Below are 17,851 nucleotides of genomic sequence, written 5' to 3'. Positions count from 1 at the left end.
GATGCAAGGTGTGATGATTAATTTTTTATTTTATTTTATTTTATTTTTTTTTGCGATACGTGGGCCTCTCACTGTTGTGAGAGGCTCTGGACACACAGGCTCAGCGGCCATGGCTCACGGGCCCAGCCGCTCCGCGGCATGTGGGATCTTCCCGGACCGGGGCACGAACTTGTGTCCCCTGCATCAGCAGGCGGACTCTCAACCACTGTACCACCAGGGAAGGCCCAATGATGATTAATTTTATGTGTCAACTAGGCTAGGCTGTGGTGGCCAGTTGTTTGGTTAAACACCAGTCTAGCTGTTGCTGTGAAGGCATTTTTTTAGATGTGATTAACATTTAAATCAGTGGACTGTGAGTAAAGCAGCTTACTTTTCATAATGTAGGTGGGCCTCATCCAATCAGTTGAAGGCCTTAAGAGCAAAGACTGAGGTCTCCTGAGGAGGAAGCATCTCTGCCTCTAGTCTGTCTTCAGACCCAAGACTGCAGCATTAACCCTTCCCTGGCTCTCCAGCTTGCCAGCCTGCTCTGTAGAGTTTGGACTTGTCAGCCCCCATAACCCTGTGAGCCAGCCCTTAAAATTCATATTCATTCATGCTCTACACTCTCTGTCTCCTTCCCTCCTCCCTCCTCTGGCCTCCCTCTCTCTCTCTCTCCCTCTCCACACACACACACACATACACACACACACACACACACACACACACACACACACACACACACACACACCCTATTGGTTCTGTTTCTCTGGAGAACTATATTTATACAGGGGTTGAAAAGCATTCTCTATAAGAAGGCCAGATGGTAAATTTTCTTGGCTCTGCAGGCCATAATACTCTTCCTGTCACAACTACCCAACTCTCCATTGTAGCACAGAAATAGCCATGTAAATGAGTGCGTGTGTCTCTGCTCCAAAAAACTTTATTTACTGAAGCAGGTGGCTGGCTATATTTGGATTGAGGACTGTAGTTTACTGACCCCTGGATTAAATGACTGCTTGATAATTCATGTGGAAGAGATAAGTGAGGTATGCCTTTAATTTTTTTTGTATGCATTTTTAAGGATGTTTACTCAAGTCAGGTTTGGAATAAGAAGCAGTTTTTCACCCTTTTGTATATTAGGGGTTTCTACTTTGGCTGACAGTCTGACTCTTCAACTTTGGTTTTACCTGTTTTATTTTTACACAAGAGTTTCTTAAAGATCAATACTACAACAAAAGTATCATGCATCAATTCTAAACTGATGGCTGACCAGTCAGCCTTTTCTCTAATGCCCCACTCTGTTTCTTAGAAAAATGACTAATGAGGGAGGAGGAGGGTTAGCAGAAAGGGTGGCCAGAAAACACAACTGGCCCCCCGACCTACCAGTCTTGCAGTTATATTGACAGTGCCAGATTCCAAGATGTAATTCTTTTTTTTTTTCCTGGTACGCGGGCCTCTCACCGCTGTGGCCTCTCCCGCCGCGGAGCACAGGCTCCAGATGCGCAGGCTCAGCGGCCATGGCTCACGGGCCCAGCTGCTCCGTGGCATGTGGGATCCTCCCAGACCGGGGCACGAACCCGCGTCCTCTGCATCGGCAGGCGGACTCTCAACCACTGCGCCACCAGGGAAGCCCCCCCAAGATGTAATTCTTAAAGGCTTTCATTTTCCTCTTGGCAAAAGGAACATTCTTGCAAACACTGGTAATAATTTATCGTTCCCACTTTCTCTCTTACAATAGACCACCAGTGCCAAGAAGGTACTTGAGTTCTTCGGATCTTTCAACAAGGCAGAGTTCTTGTTGCCTAGTTGTACTGCACTTAATCTGGGAGGAATGTTAAGTCCTGCAGGTAGATTGAAAGTTAGAGATCTCTAAAGCAGCATATTATCATTGTAGGCTATGGAACTGTAAAGAAATTAGGCTAATCCAAGATAAAATTAGGCAGTTAAGTTTTTGAAATGAAAATTAGAATCTTGACCCATGGTGTTACTATTGTATGTATTTAGATGGTCACCATATGTATGAAGGGTAAATATTTTAGTGTAACAACAGCAGTGCTCTTATTCTCAAGAGTAAATTGCATCTAACTTTTTTGGAATGAATATAAGATTTAGGCCTTTAAAAAAAAAAAGTCATTGTTCTTATTCATTAAGTTGAACAGATTGTGTCACATCCAAAATAGATCTTCTCACTTTTAGTGAAGTTCTCACAATCAGGAATGAAGTCTTTATGTCTCATCATTACCCTGTGTAAGGATGAGTACCACCATTTTTATTTATCACGTTTCTGGAATGACACATCTATATAAAAAGGCAAGATATGGAGATCTAAGTTATTTTTCACCTTTTATTTTTCACTTTGTAAAGTCTATTTTTAGTCAGAATTTTGCATTGATGTCTTTCAGAGGTCTGTACAAATACTACTTGTCTCCTTGTAATTTGTAGTCCCCTTTCCTATATGTTATCTATTACAGTTAGTGTTTGCAAAATTAAATATCATGTATTATAATTGCTTGTATATTTGGGGGGCTTACTGTGTGCCAGGTACTATGTTAGGTACATTACATGTATTACCTCTTTTAATTCCACAACAGCTGTGACGATATTGCTGCTGTTATTACTACCCTCACTTCATGATGGAATATGTAGAATCACTGTGTAAACCAGCAAGTGGCAGAAATAGGATGGAGCTTTGCCGGTCTTTATCCAGAGCCCTTGCTCTTTAGTTTGGTTGTGCTTAGTAAGATTCTTCTTCACTTTGACAAACTGAACTATTAAAAAGTAAAATACTAAGGAAGAGCCAAAATTAGGAGGGAAAAACCCTATAAACGTATAAAACCTTTCTGTCTTCTTTTAAAGTTGCTTGAAGCCAAGTTGAAGCCAGTGTCTTCTTCAAGCTTTTAATTTTTAGAGGATCATGAACCACTTGGTCTTCTCTGTCTCCTTTGTGTAATGAGGTATTGTCTTCACTTCTGGGGATGTATGCTAGCAGGCAGTACAGATAAGATTACTCTTGGTTTTGCAAATTACTAGTTGAGTTTCTACAGTGTGCTAAGATGACAGGTAAAAGAAATAAGTTTGTTCTTGAAATTTTCAAGTCAACAGAAGAAAGAATTAACATTTCTCATAGGTGTGCTTTGGGATTCCACTTTTATGATTCAAATTAATGGTGTTTTCTTCTGTTTGTCTTTTTTTTTTAAAGTAAATTTATTTGTTTTATTTATTTTTGGCTGCACTGGGTCTTCTTTGCTACGTGTGGACTTCTCTCTAGTTGCAGAGAGCAGGGGCTACTCTTCGTTGTGGTGCGCGGGCTACTCTTCGTTGTGGTGCACAGGCTTCTCATTGCAGTGGCACGGGCTCTACGCGCGAGCTTCAGTAGTTGTGGCTCACGGGCTCTAGAGCGCAGGCTCAGCAGTTGTGGCGCACAGGCTTAGTTGCTCTGCAGCATGTGGGATCTTCCTGGACCAGGGCTCGAACCCGCGTCCTCTGCACTGGTAGGCAGATTCTTAACCACTGCGCCGTTTCTGTCTTTATTCAGTAAACATTTATGGGGCAGATGCTCTATGCCAGTTATTGTACTTTAATAAGGAACTAATTTCAATAAGATCCAGCAGAGCCCAAATCATAATATTTTTGTCACATGCGTAAAACTTTAAAATTGAAAATAAAAGAATTTCTCAGATAGAATTAACTAATGTGCTACTCATTGTGACTTGGAGTAAAGCTCATCTGCCTCCATTTTCTTTTAATAAAAATAGAAATAACTATATTAAATTACGTCAAAAGTCATTTTTACAAAATATGTTAAAGATGGTTATAAAAGATTTGAAATTTCTATGTGTGTGTAGTTGGAGAATAAGTATCAGCATAATTTTTAAATAGACCAAACTGAAATTCTGTGAAATAATAAAATTAAATAATACTGAATAAAACTCAAAATTCACATTAAAACCCAGTAGATCTTGGGAAGATCTGTCATAAATATGATCAGTATTGCTATTTAATTCTCATGTTGATGTAAATAGTCAAATTACATTTGACTTACCATCTATTTTTGACTTACCATCTATTTTTTCCAAAAATGAGTCTGTATTTCCCATATATTATCTTTATATACATATAACATATGTGGCTAAATTATAACCTTTTCTTCAACAGTCATTTGTGAACAAAATAGAAAATAACATTGTATTCTATGTGGTTTTGTCTGAGAAAGGAAATGTTGAAATTGACAACTCTTCCCCTAAATTGAAAATTACAAGGTGAACCATTGACCCACTAAACAGGTAAACATGGTTGAAAGAACATTAATTTCCTCAAGCTCATAAAGCAAAACCAAGTATAGTCCATATATCTGTTAGTGAAATAGGTCAGTTTGAAAGTTTTGATACTGCTGTTTAATCAGGGATAAACCATAAGATTTTGCTAGTATTTATTGTCTTTTTTTTTGCTGCGGCATGCCGCATGTGGGATCTTAGTTCCCCAACCAGGGATCGAACCTGCGCCCCCTGCGTTGGAAGTGTGGAATCTTAACCACTGGACCGCCAAGGAAGCCCCTAACCTATTAAGTCATTTGAAAGTAGTTATACACAACTTTAATTGGAACATATGTAACAAATATGGGATTACTTCCCAGAGTACTACATAAAAGGCTCTCAATAAGTAAAAGAGAAGTAGGCCAATGGGAAAGTGGTAATTTAATCAGAAGAGATCGGAAAAGCCAATCATTTTACTTTTTAATAAAAATTTTTTAAAGTTCACTAGTAATCAGGGAAATGAATACTAAAACAGTGAATTTTTATTTTGGCCTAAAATGTTGACAAAAATTAAAGACATTTTACATTCATAGGAAATTGGATATGTTCACAATTTGGGGGAGTGTAATTGATACAGCCTTTTTGGACCTTCACATTTAACTCTATAAATGTTATCAGAATTATTTACCATAAGCATGCATCCATGAGTAACTTGTTTAAATGAAAAAAAAAGAAGAAGATCTGTGAATTTTGAAGTACATTAAGAGAAAAACAAACTGTGAGGGGCAGAAATAGCTTTTTAAAGGATGTCTTTGAATGCATATCCCGTCAATATAATAATGGTCCAGGGCAAAAAACTTCTCACCTCATACTAACCGTACTTTTTCTTTTTTTAATGTCATTTTGTTTTACTGTTTCAGTTCTGACAGCTAGAGTCATGGGTTAGCAAATACATTTTCTTTAAAACACCAGCACCTCTGAAATGGTCATTAAGGGTCATTCCTATATAAATGCACGAATGAATTAAAAGTGCTTTTGCATTTCATTAGATTAGCTGAAGGAGGAGAAATGTTGATCCAAGGAAGAGCTGTAGTCAGTTTTGGAGCACTTTGAAGACAGGGAAGTCAGAGCCTGGAGAGAAATGCATGAAGGGAGAGGTGGAGGTCAGACAGAAAAGCCAGGTTGGTCCTTCCTCTGGCCTCACATTAACGTCTTCACGTATTCTATGAGAAAGTGCACTATGACTCTCGCCTCTGGTGGACAAGCACACTTGTGGAACAGGCCATTTGTAAGTCAAAGATCACCTGGGTCTGCCTGTCCCATCATGAGGATCAGAAAGGTAAAAGGAAATTGAGACACCAGGAAATGTTTAAAGGAGCCGCATCAAGGTTGGTGAGAAATCCGGAAATCATCTTTTTTTCGGTACGCGGGCCTCTCACTGCTGTGCCCTCTCCCGTTGTGGAGCACAGCCTCCGGATGCGCAGGCCAGCGGCCATGGCTCACGGGCCCAGCCGCTCCGCGGCACGTGGGATCTTCCCAGACCGGGGCACAAACCCGCGTCCCCTGCATTGGCAGGTGGACTCTCAACCACTGCGCCACCAGGGAAGCCCGAAATCATCTATTTTTTAGGTTAAAAGAGAACACATGAAGGTCTGCCATTTAGATTTTCTGTTTATTGCTACAGATTGGAAGCCTAGATTCCATAGGTAGAAGCCACAAGAGGCTCATTTCGGCACCTTCTGATCCTACAGTCATTCTTAAGAGCAATCCAGGAAGGGAGTGGGTTGCTCTCCAAAACAGTGTCTCCTGCTCACTCTAGAAATGGCTAAACGGTAGCTGTCCTGTGAAGGAGGTTGATTGGATCAGGTAATCTTAAAAATCTCTCACAACATTACCCTCTGATTTCAGTGCTTCTTAAGGCAATGAAAATATACTCCAAGACAAAGGCCCAGAATACTGTACCCCTTTAAATAGCCAAGGAGGAACAAAACTACGTAAATAAAGTCAAATCTTCCCTTGCTACAACTGAGATAGGCCAGAGCTTCCTGAAGACTTTAGTACAAATGGAGGATGACCACCACATGGGAAACAAAACAAGTAGACAAACAGAAGGCAAGAAAACTGCCGGAGTGGGGCTTTTTATCCCAGCTTGTTTGAGCTCTGTGGTCCCTGTCCTCAATCTACCTGCCACCTTGCGATATTTACAGCAGCCCTTCAGGGATGGCAGTTTCTTGGGCACGTGGTCTGGGCCCCTTGTTGTACAGTAGGAAGCAGTTAGTCATCGGGCGTAAGAATTCATCCTTTCAGAAATACGGCAAGAGAAGTGTATGCCGTGGACACAACATTTTTTTCCTTCTGGAAAGCTAACTCGGTGGTTGCCAACTTATAAAGAGCAATCAGTGTCACTGGCAGTGTGATGAGCTGGAGAGCTTTCATCCGAACTCTGTAGTTGGAAGGAAACCCGAGAAACCTATCGATAAAGGAGTGAGACCCGCCAGGGCCACGCTTGGCGGGGTTAGTTTTCTGCGTGGCAGCCAGGGCTGGAGCGCCAGCGGGGGCCTGGTGGAGGGCGGCCACCCGCCTTCCCTCCCCACCTGTCTCCCGTAGTGCTCATCCCTCCTCGAAACAACGTTGAACAAATATTTAAAGAACGTTGGCTTGAAACGGAGCCACATTATTAACCTACTCAAGCGTCTTCTGTCTCCGTCAGGCCCTCTGTTTGCCATAAGCTTCTTATAACCTATTGCCTGTCTCTTTTCTCTATTTATTTCTATAGTGTCCATGGAAAATATTGGAGAACAAGGTAAGATATATCACTGCCTTCAGTCTAAAATTTTAAAAAATCGCTGGCAAAAACAAATAGCATTCATTTTGATTTGGTTGGAGTAAGTCATACTTGGAGAATGTTGGAGTCAGGATGGGTTAAAGGCGTCTCATTCTCTCAGTCCCCAGACTGAATTCTCTCAGTCCCCAGACTGAATTCTCTCAGACGCTTGGCAGAGAACTTAACCCTGAAATGGCAGTCACTGTGCCAGGTTCTTATGGCTCCAAGATAACAGGAATATCAACAATCTCCTGTTTCAACTCAGAGTCTGACCCCATACCTGAGTCACCTAGATAATTCATGAAAAATATCATTGGGTCTAGTCATCTCACACCGATTTAGGTGCCTTATGAGGTAACTGAATGTTTTAATGGTTCTATAATAGGAATATCAGTTGCTTTTAAAAAGCTAAAATGGCTGTTAAGGTTTAAAAATACCAAACATGCTATATTTTAAATTAAATTAGCATATTTTATTCAACTGTATCTTACTCAAGTAAGTTATATATTAATGTATTATCCAGAATTAATCATTATCACTGTGTACAAAATTAATATTTCAGCTTTGCATAAGACTTCAAGACTAAAATACCACACAAGGTGTGTTTATGTACACTACCTTAAAAAAATATTCAGAATGCTTTTGTTAACAATTGTCCCATGTGATCAGTAAGAAACTTGAACTGTTCTTGGAGGAAATCTCTCTTTGTTCAGAAGATCTCTGTTTCAAACTACTGTCCTTGAAACAGGACCACCAGATTTGACTTGAGCTGAGCAAAATAGGCAAACAGCTCAAGCAGGAACTGCTTTTGCTATTCTTTGTTAGTGAAGCAAAGTTCTTACAGCCTGAATGTTTTAACATTCGTTTAACACTTTGTTTATTATTTAAAGTTGCAGGCATAACTGCCTTATTTTTACAACTTAGGAGAGGTCCCCGTAGCCATTTTGCCGATAGATGGGCTTGTCTACAGATGGGAAGGTTCTAATCATGGGATTAGAACATTAGTAATTAAATAATTAAATTATTTGGTTATTTTAGAACAAGCACATCTTTTGTGAATACCGTGATTTTAGCATGTACTTGCATATTAAAGTGATAATTTTGTTTCTCTCATTTTAGTTGTGTGCCTGATTGCGTATCATCTACTTTTTGCAATGTTTGTCTGGTCGTATTGGAAAACTATCTTTACATTACCAATGAATCCTTCAAAAGAAGTAAGTTAAAATATTAGTATAGTTATGTCCTAAAGATGGAAGTCTGTAATACTGATGTCTGAAGAATGAGTTTTATGTCTTTATTAATGTTGCAAACTTAGTGTAGTGATTTTTATATTAATGTGTTAATTAAATACTTGAATTTTCACTTGATAAATATTATTTTTGCACTGGATGAGTATTATATTTACAATATTAAATATGTTATACGTTCCATTTCTACTTTAGAGTGAGGCAGAAGGATGGATGGATGGATAGATAGATAAAAAGATAGAGCTGAAGGTAGACATATTTCTATTATAATTGTCATACTAATGGTGCATTAGTTGGCTGTCAGCCACCAGAAACAATAACAACAAATCAACGACTTAACTAATCTTCTCTACTTTATTTTTTTTTATATTAATTAATTATTTTTGGCTGCATTGGGTCTTCGTTGCTGCGTGCGGTCTTTCTCTAGTTGCGGCGAGTGGGGGCCGTGCATGGGCTTCTCAGTGTGGTGGCTTCTCTTGTTGCAGAGCACAGGCGCTAGGTGCGCGGGCTTCAGTAGTTGTGGCACATGGGCTCAGTAGTTGTGGCACATGGGCTTAGTTGCTCCACGGCATGTGGGATCTTCCCGGACCAGGGCTTGAACCCGTGTCCCCTGCATTGGCAGGTGGATTCTTAACCACTGCGTCACCAGGGAAGCCCAATCTTCTCTACTTTCAAAATGTAGCTAGTCTACAGCTGTCAGGTACCCAGGCTCCTATCCTGTTGCTCTGACATGTATAGCCTCTGTTCCCAACATTACCTCTTGGCCTAAAATGGCTGCTTCATTTCCAGCCATCATGTCTACATTCCAGACAGCAGGCCAGAGAAAGTAGAAAAGAAGAGTAGAAGTAAATGTCCTTCTCTTTAAGGACTTTCTGGAAGTTGCTGATGCCATTTCCACTTACATTTAGAACTTAGTTTTATGGCCACATTTAATTGCACAGAAGACTGGAAATTTAGTCTTTATTCTCAATGGCCATGTTAACCACGTTAGAAGGAGTAGATATTGGAGGACAACTAGCAGTTTCAGCTACAGAAGGTTTTAAATAGAGTTATATGTTCAAATATGCATTTTGAAAAGATCATTCTGGCGAACTTTTTGTTTCCTGGTTTTTTGTTTTTGTTTTTTTTTTTTTTGCGGTACGCGGGCTTCTCACTGTTGTGGCCTCTCCCGTTGCGGAGCACAGGCTCCGGATGCGCAGGCTCAGCGGCCATGGCTCACAGGCCCAGCAGCTTCGCGGCATGTGGGATCCTCCCGGACCGGGGCACGAACCCGTGTCCCCTGCATCGGCAGGTGGACTCTCAACCATTGCGCCACCAGGGAAGCCCGTTTCTGGGTGTTTGATCCTGGTTAAATGTCCTTGAAGCAGAGGACTGTGTTTTACTCATTTTTGGACCCTTGGCACTTAGTCTAGTACATGGTATTGAATAGAAATAAACTCTGCTCCAGTAATAATAATGTAGTTTTAGTAGGCTAACGTTAAAAAAAAAAAAAGAAGTCTAGGCATCACTTAGAATTGTTTCCTGAAGTAATCTGTTTGAAATGCAGCTGTGGTCAAAAAGGCCAATAAATATGCTGTATGAACTGGGAAAGGATATTAAAAACAAAACCACAGATATTTGCACAGTATTAATGGCGTGCTTGGCCTAGAATGCATTAGATATATAGCCTTTTCTTCTTCTTCCCTCTACTTACTTTTTTTCCTACCTCTTTTTCCTCCCTCCTACCATGTTCTCTTCTTTCCCATCATCTTTCTTACCCTCATCCTGGCCTTAGTTGTAGGTTTGAAGGAAAATGCTGACTTTTATCATAGGTCATCTCATCCACTCTGGTGGTTTGTCTGTGACCTCTGTGTTGACAGGTCCCAGATCTGTTTCTAGCCTGACCTCTCCCACGAATTTCAAATTTATATATCTCCCTGCCAAACATAGCTCCTTGATCACTGCACTGACACCGCAAACACAACACATCTGAGACTGAAGCCACCACCCTCTCCTTCCCCAAACCGTGACTCATTTGTTTCTTCTAGGGGTTAATGCCACTGCCAACCACGTTGTCATTCGAGCCAGAAGCTTGGCATCCTTGCATCTCCCCCAGCGTCCAAATCCTGGAAAGGTTTGCACTTCCTAACTTTTCTTTTTCAGTTCAAGCCCCTTTCTCTTTATTTTCCATCCCTGCCGTAATTCAGAGTCTTGGTCATCTCTGTCATCTGAGACATTGCAGTCTTCTCTGTGGTGTCACCCTTGACAATCTTGCCTGCATTCCCTTCGGAGAATTCTGCAAAAATCCATCCTTCACTCTGCTGCTTGTGTCTATTCAGTGACTCTGCCCGTCCCACAGGGTGAAGGCCAGTCTCCCTAGTTTGGCAATGATGACCCTTGTCCAAATTTCTGACTCCTCACTTTGTACTCTAGTAGTTCTTATGTACATGGTTTCCTGTGTACACCATGCCATAGTTTTCTTTCTAGAATATGCTTACCTCCTTTCTCATCAAAATAATTTTATTTTTATTTATAGTGGCAGCTCCTTCTAGGTCTCCTCTGCTGGTTCCTCATTATCTCCTGAACTTCTAAAGCATTGGATTATCCTAGAGTTCAATCTCTGGACCTCTTCTCTTATTTATCTACATTATGACTTTATATACTATCTCATTGCTTTCAAATTACTCATTAGCCTGATCCTCTCTCCTAAACTCCAGACTCCTTTCCTCCTTCCTATTTGGCATCTAATAGGAATTTCAAATTCAAATTCCAAGTACCTGAAAATAAACTTCTGATTTTTTACTTGCTCCCCAAATCCTTCTATTCCTACATTTTTCCCATCTCAATAATGGCAATTCCATCCTTCCACTTGTTCAGATCAAAATCTTGGAGTCACCCTTCGCTACTCTTTTTCTCTCAGACGCCACACTCAATCAATCACCCAATTCTGTAGGCCATACCCTCAGAGCATGCAAGTGTTAGCTCGTGCCCCTCCATGCTCCCACCGTGGTCCAAGCCACCAGCATCCCTGCTGGTATGTGTACAGCACCCTCTCAGCACGTTTCCTTGCTTTTGTGTTTGCCCTCTTCCGTATATTTTCAGCACAGTACCAGAGTGATCCTTTCAAAACACAAGACAGGGCTTCCCTGGTGGCGCAGTGGTTGAGAGTCCGCCTGCCGATGCAGGGGACACGGGTTCGTGCCCCGGTCCGGGAGGATCCCACATGCCGCAGAGCGGCTGGGCCCGTGAGCCATGGCCGCTGGGCCTGTGCGTCCGGAGCCTGTGCTCCGCAGCTGGAGAGGCCACAACAGTGAGAGGCCTGCGTATCGCACAAAAAAAAATAATTAATAAATAAATAAAAACAAAACACAAGACAGTTCATATTATTCCTCTGCTCAGAACTTTGCTGTCATATCTGAGCTCACTGAGAGTAAACACCTAATTCTCTACTGTAACCTAAAAGGCTGCACATGGCCTGGCCTCACACCACTTCTCTGACCCTCTGTAATGCTGTTTTAGTCACATTGGTTTCCTTGCTGTTCTGTCAACACACTAAGCATGTGTCTCCTTCAGGGGCCTTAAGAGCTGCTATTACCCCTTGATCTGGAACACTCTTCTCACAGATAACTGCATGGCCAGGTCCTTCATTTTCTTGCTATCTCTGTGTCTCTGCTCAAGAGTACCTTTCAGGCATTCCATGACCACTTCCTCCAAAATAGCAAAACCCTATCCCTGCATCCTTCTAAACCTTACCTTGCTGTATTTCTCCCCATGGCATATCATTCTGTAATTCATCCCATGGTCATTTTTTATACCATCCCTAGAATATAAGCTCTACAACAGCATGAACTTTATCTGTTTTATTCACTAATCCATCACCAGTACCTGGTGTCTGAGCAGTGTCTGACCCCTAAAAGGTACGCAATAAATATTTGTTAAATGACTTAAAGTTGAGAAGTTATGTGTATAGAGGCAGGTTTGTGTTTATAGCTTTGGCGGAAAGTTGAAGTGACTTCTGATTTCTCCCTAAAATTATATGTGAGATCAACAACTAAGAATAATGGGGGAAGTAGGTTGACTGAGGTTTGGAAGAGCAGAGAAGGTTTGAAATCGCAGTTAGAGAGAGAGGAAAATTGAAATGATAAAAAACGCAGAATTGAGGGAGTAGTGGAGTTTCACAACAGTGAATTTACAGTTTTGTACCAGGCCTTGTTGGATGACTTTTGTACAGAAGACACATACCTTATTTGATTCATATTACTGTAGGAGATGGGTGTTATTTATTACCATTTTGCAGATGGAGCAGCAGGCTTGAACATGAACTAATTATCCTAAGGCTTCAAGCGCTAGTATGTGGCAGAGCTAATAACGTTCAGAGCAAAGTCCTTTTGACCGTGGAGGCTGCACTCTTGTCACTGCACCACGCTCTAGCATGAAGAGTGGACCCCACGTGGGGGGCTGTGGAGGGGACGTGTGCCAGGACATCAGTTGGCGCATGGAGGAAAGAAATAGCCAAACTTCTATTTATATGCTGTTCTTTTATGTTTCTCCTTTTTTAAAGTTTCTTATATAAGATACATACTATATTAGCTAATAGCACATCTGTAAATAAGTAGATATGCATATATTGGCAGTGCAGTCTCAAATTATTTTTTACTGGTAGCGGTACATTATCGAAAGAGTTTGGACAGGGCTTCCCTGGTGGCGCAGTGGTTGGGGGTCCGCCTGCCGATGCAAGGGACACAGGTTCGTGCCCCGGTCCGGGAGGATCCCATATGCCGCAGAGCAGCTGGGCCCGTGAGCCATGGCCACTGAGCCTGCGCGTCCGGAGCCTGTGCTCCGCAACGGGAGAGGCCACAACAGTGAGAGGCCTGCGTACCGCAAAAAAAAAAAAAGTCTGGAGACCGTTGTCATGAAAGAAAGAGCCCTTGCTTGCTGGTTAAGAATCTGGGGTTATTCCATTAATAAAATGCAAGATCTTGGGTTTAATCTTCTAACTGATTTGCAGCCAGAGACCCCCTCACTTGTAAAATGAGGGTCTTGGACTTCAACTGGGACTAAAAAAGTAGAAGAGATAATATAAGAAAATAATGTAAATATTTTCTTATCACCGTTCAGAGAATATAATTTTTCAATTTATAACATTTTCTCCTGATATTAAAGTAATATAACCATACGAAATTATATTTTGAAAACGAAGAGTAGGCAGAAAGAAAAAGAAAAAACAAAAATCCCACCACACTAATTCAGCCAGTTTACATTCTGAATTTCTTTCTGGTTATTTTTCCTAGTGGTATTCAGAGCACACATATTCCAATTTTTTTCATGTAATAGTTTTCCCTTGTTTTATTGTCATTTTTAATAACAACATGATATTCTCACTGAAACACTGGATTTTTAGTCCGACCCCAACTTTTCATGTTATAAACAGCGTTGTTAAAGTGTTTGTTCATAGAGCTTTACCCATATTTTGGGTTATTTTTCTTAATATAAGTTCTCAGAAGTTGAATTACTAGACGAAGGAAACTTAAGTCACTTTCCAGATTGTTTCCCAGAATAATTACAGCAGTTTCCAAAGCCACCAGTTTTTATCAGAACCTTGGCACTGCATGCTGTTCTTAAGAAAGCTGTTGTGAATTTAATAGGCAAAAAAAGTTCTACGTTTTAATTTGGACATTTTAGATACTAGTGAGGTTATATTTTAATTTTTGTCCTAAGTCAAAAACAACTAGCAAAAAAGGAAATACAGTTCTTTGAGTTTTCTGTTTATTATTGGATTCTGGGTTTTTTCTTAATTTGTGCACCCTTTTAAAATTATACTCTCCTTTAATCTGAAAACTGTGTTTGATCCCAGCTGTTGGTTTCAAGTATCATTCTCTAAGGAAAGGAAGAAGGGCTCCTTGGAGAAATGGCTGATTCTAGAACTAGGGCAGGATATTTTGAAAATGAGCCTGGAGCGTCTTATGCCAAAAAGTAAAAGGTACTCCAAAAAATAAAATAAAATGTATTGACGGTGGTATATCAAAGGGACATAGGATCCAGTTGAAAATGTCCCAGTGACCAAAGCCGGAACAATTTCAGCAGGAAAATAAATAAAATAGTGTTCATTTATAACTCAGAGTATAAATAAAGTATAACTAAATAAAGTATAAATAAAGTATAACGTATAACTCAGAGTATGATAAATATCTTTGAGTCTACCGATACAAAGAAATGATTGAATGAATAAATAAATGGGGAGAAAAGAGAAATCTCTTTTACAGAAGAATTCTGAATAATTTATGTACATACTCTGCCCTCAAGGAGGGGAATAAAGCTCCACTCCTTAAATGTGGGCTGCATGTGGTGACTTCCTTCCAAAGAGTACAGGGTGAAGACAGGGAAGTAATGAGTCACCTTACAGCAGAGAAACCTGAAAAACACTCCCTCAACCAGGTGATTAAAGCCAACATCAGCAGTGCTAAGTCACATTGATAGTATGTTCCCTTGATATGACGTGGTGAGAAGGGCACTTTGCCTTTGTAGTCTTCCTCCCCAAAACCCGTAACCCCAGTCTAATCATGAGATAGACATCAGAAAAGTTCCAGTAGAGCAGCATCTTACAAAATACCTGATCAGTACTACTCAGAATTGTCAAACTCAGCAAAAACAAGGAAAATCTGAAAAATTGTCTTAGCCAAGAGTAAGGAAACATGAAAAATAAATGTACTGTGGTCTCCTAGATGGGACCCTGGAACAGAAAAAAAGATCCTCAATGAAAACTAAGGAAATCTGAATAAACTGTGGACTTTGGTTAATAACAATGTATCCATATTGATACATTAATTGTCCTAAATGTACCCTGTTAATATATGATGTTAGGAATATCAGCAAGTTGATGAGAGGATATATGGGAACCTTGTACCATTTTCTCAATTTTTCTATAAGTCAAAATTGAAACAAAATTGAAACAAAAACAGAACAGCTTGCATTACTGACCAAAGGACTGCTGCAGTCTGGAAGATTGGAGGTCAGGTATATTACCTTTTTCACCCCAGGAGATCTCTCATTCCTTCAGATCTCTACATCTTTCCTCAGATCTGTGATGTGCGTTTGTACATAAAAGTGTTCTGAGGGGGAGGGGACTGCATATTTGATGCATTCCAAGATAGAACTAGATATTTTGACATCTATCTTACATAAATAACAATTCCACCAACATGTATTTGGTTTTTAGGACCTGATGGTTGCAGTGTGTGATGTTTATTTATTTATAAAAGTATTAAACATACTAAGGACTCTTCCATTTCCATCACTCACTAGAACTTACCTCTAAAGTTAAAAGGATCCAGAACTCTGTAGAAAATGTAATAAAATGTCGATGGTTTTATTCCTTTTGAGTATTAAGTCTTTTACGAAACTAACTTTCAATGCTAGGTTTTAAATTACTTTTAGAAATGGGCAAGGGAGATATATCTGCCTGAATTATGGGACTGATGGTTCTGACAATGGAAAGTTAGAGACTAGGATACAAAATAACTTTTGCTTTGATCTTCAGTGCTCTGACTTAGGCTTCCTGGTACTTTCTCCTTTGTCCATTCCACAGTTCTAGCAGAGGGCTTACTCTGTGCTAAGCTTGATCCCCTTGTGGGGTTACATGCTTGTGGAAGAGACAGACAAAGGACAAATGAACCAACAAAATAATTTCAAATTATGGTGTGTAGCACAAAGAAATCACGCATGGACCTGATGGAGAGTATGGCAGGGGGAAGGGACAGAATGATCAGGGTCCCTACCCTAGTAAGGGAATCGTGGAAGTTCTTTGAGAAGATGACATTTAAGATGAAACCTGCAAATTGAGAAGGAGCCATCCAGAAAGTGTAAGGAATAATGTTCTAGGCAGAGGAATCAACATGTACAAAGTTCATAGATACTTTCTCTAGATCAGCCCTGCCTTTTCTTGACTACTACAGAATTACAGCATCATTTGATGTTATACATTTTCTACCACTCAAATATTTCCAAACAAGATAAACAGTTCTATAAAGACCATTAGTACACTTACCTGTTTGTCAGTGTTTTCTTTTTTAAAAAACAATGAATAATAGCATGTTTCAAATTTTAAAGTAGTGTCATCAACAGGTGCATGGTGCCCAACCTAGTATGTTTAAGTAAGAAAGAAAATCTGGCAGATCCTCTGATAAACCAGTATGATTGCATATGATGGGTCAATAAGCAATTTGAATTTTTCTTTGTTAGGTCTTTAATTCTGTTAGTGAGACCTGAACGGTGACGGCTTTCTCATTGCCTCTGCTTCCCAGTGAACTGCTTTTTCAGAGTAACTCTGAAAACAATGGAATAGATTCTAGGAATCCACGATCCAATTGGGAGATAGTTTCCCACCTGTTGGAAATGTGGTTCCCAAACTTTTCTTTGACTCTAAGGTATTTAATCTGCTGCTACTCCTGCCGCAGCCTTCTAGGATCAGGCTGCAAGGTCCTTTTATTCTGAGTTTGAGACTCAACACTGCTCACTGCCACTCACTGCTGTCATTTATATAGTCATTCAATCCGGAAAATTGTGTAAATATATTTTGTTTTATAAACTGAGATTTAAGGTAGCAGGTGAGTGAAGAGTGTCTGATAGAACGAACACACCAAGGCTTTATAAATGTGGCCTTCATTTATTTGTTATTCATATTCATTTGAAAAAGGACTGGTTAAAGTGTAATTTGAAACACTATGAAATTAGTTAATAGTAAGCAAATGCTGTGAGCATCTTGCAGGAGGAATATTTAATGTGGAGAATACTTTTTTTCAAATATCTTTCACAAACTCTTAAGGGGCCTAACTGTAACATACCTACTAATTTAATGTAAGTAAATTTGATATACTAATTTAGAATCATTCACATTATGTAAATTTCTACTTAGAGAAAACTTATTTTTATTTTCTTTACCTTAATGAGTCTGAAATTCTACAACTACATTAAAAATCATGCATTTGTGAATATTAGGGTACCTTAAAATTATTTACATTTGGAAGCTGAAGATTTGTTTCTTTTTTTTTTTTTTTAATTTATTTGTTTTTATTTTTGGCTGTGTAGGGTCTTCGTTGCTGCGTGCGGGCTTTCTCTAGTTGTGGTGAGCGGGGGCTACTCTTCGTTGCTGTGCGCGGGCTTCTCATTGTGGTGGCTTCTCTTGTTATGGAGCACGGGCTCTAGGCACGCGGGCTTCAGTAGTTGTGGCACGTGGGCTCAGTAGTTGTGGCTCACGGGCTCTAGAGCACAGGCTCAGTAGTTGTGGCTCATGGGCTTAGTTGCTCTGCGGCATGTGGGATCTTCCCAGACCAGGGCTCAAACCTGTGTCCCCTGCATTGGCAGGCGGATTCTTAACCACTACGCCATCAGGGAAGCCCTGAAGATTTGTTTCTAATTTTAAAATAACCTCAGTAGAATTATCAACCTCTAAACAAAGATTTTTAATTTTTATTTCTCTGAAGATAATGATTTAGGTTCAAATGTCATGACCTCATTTTCATCAAATTGTTTTTCTTTCCTTCATTGACATACTTAAATCACTTTTTAAAAAC

General features: G+C 40.1%; 1 protein-coding gene across 8 annotated transcripts in view; it reads left to right on the top strand.

Annotated features, from left to right (window-relative positions):
• Nucleotides 1-17,851, top strand: part of ZDHHC2 (zDHHC palmitoyltransferase 2) — a 76,326-nt gene that overhangs the window by 21,396 nt on the left and 37,079 nt on the right. For all 8 annotated transcript variants that reach the window (XM_027122708.1, XM_027122704.1, XM_027122702.1 and 5 more), the window contains exons 2-3: nucleotides 7,009-7,035; nucleotides 8,176-8,270. In XM_027122708.1, the coding sequence (XP_026978509.1) occupies nucleotides 7,009-7,035; nucleotides 8,176-8,270 (122 nt within the window). The remainder of the gene's footprint in view (nucleotides 1-7,008; nucleotides 7,036-8,175; nucleotides 8,271-17,851) is intronic.

Source organism: Aethalodelphis obliquidens, unplaced genomic scaffold (assembly GCF_003676395.1).
Source record: "Aethalodelphis obliquidens isolate GAN/ISIS:26980383/991018 unplaced genomic scaffold, ASM367639v1 scaffold25, whole genome shotgun sequence".
Classification (NCBI taxonomy): Eukaryota; Metazoa; Chordata; class Mammalia; order Artiodactyla; family Delphinidae; genus Aethalodelphis; species Aethalodelphis obliquidens.
The sequence above is the reverse complement of the archived record's forward strand: the minus strand, read 5'-3'. Positions and strand labels throughout refer to the sequence as shown.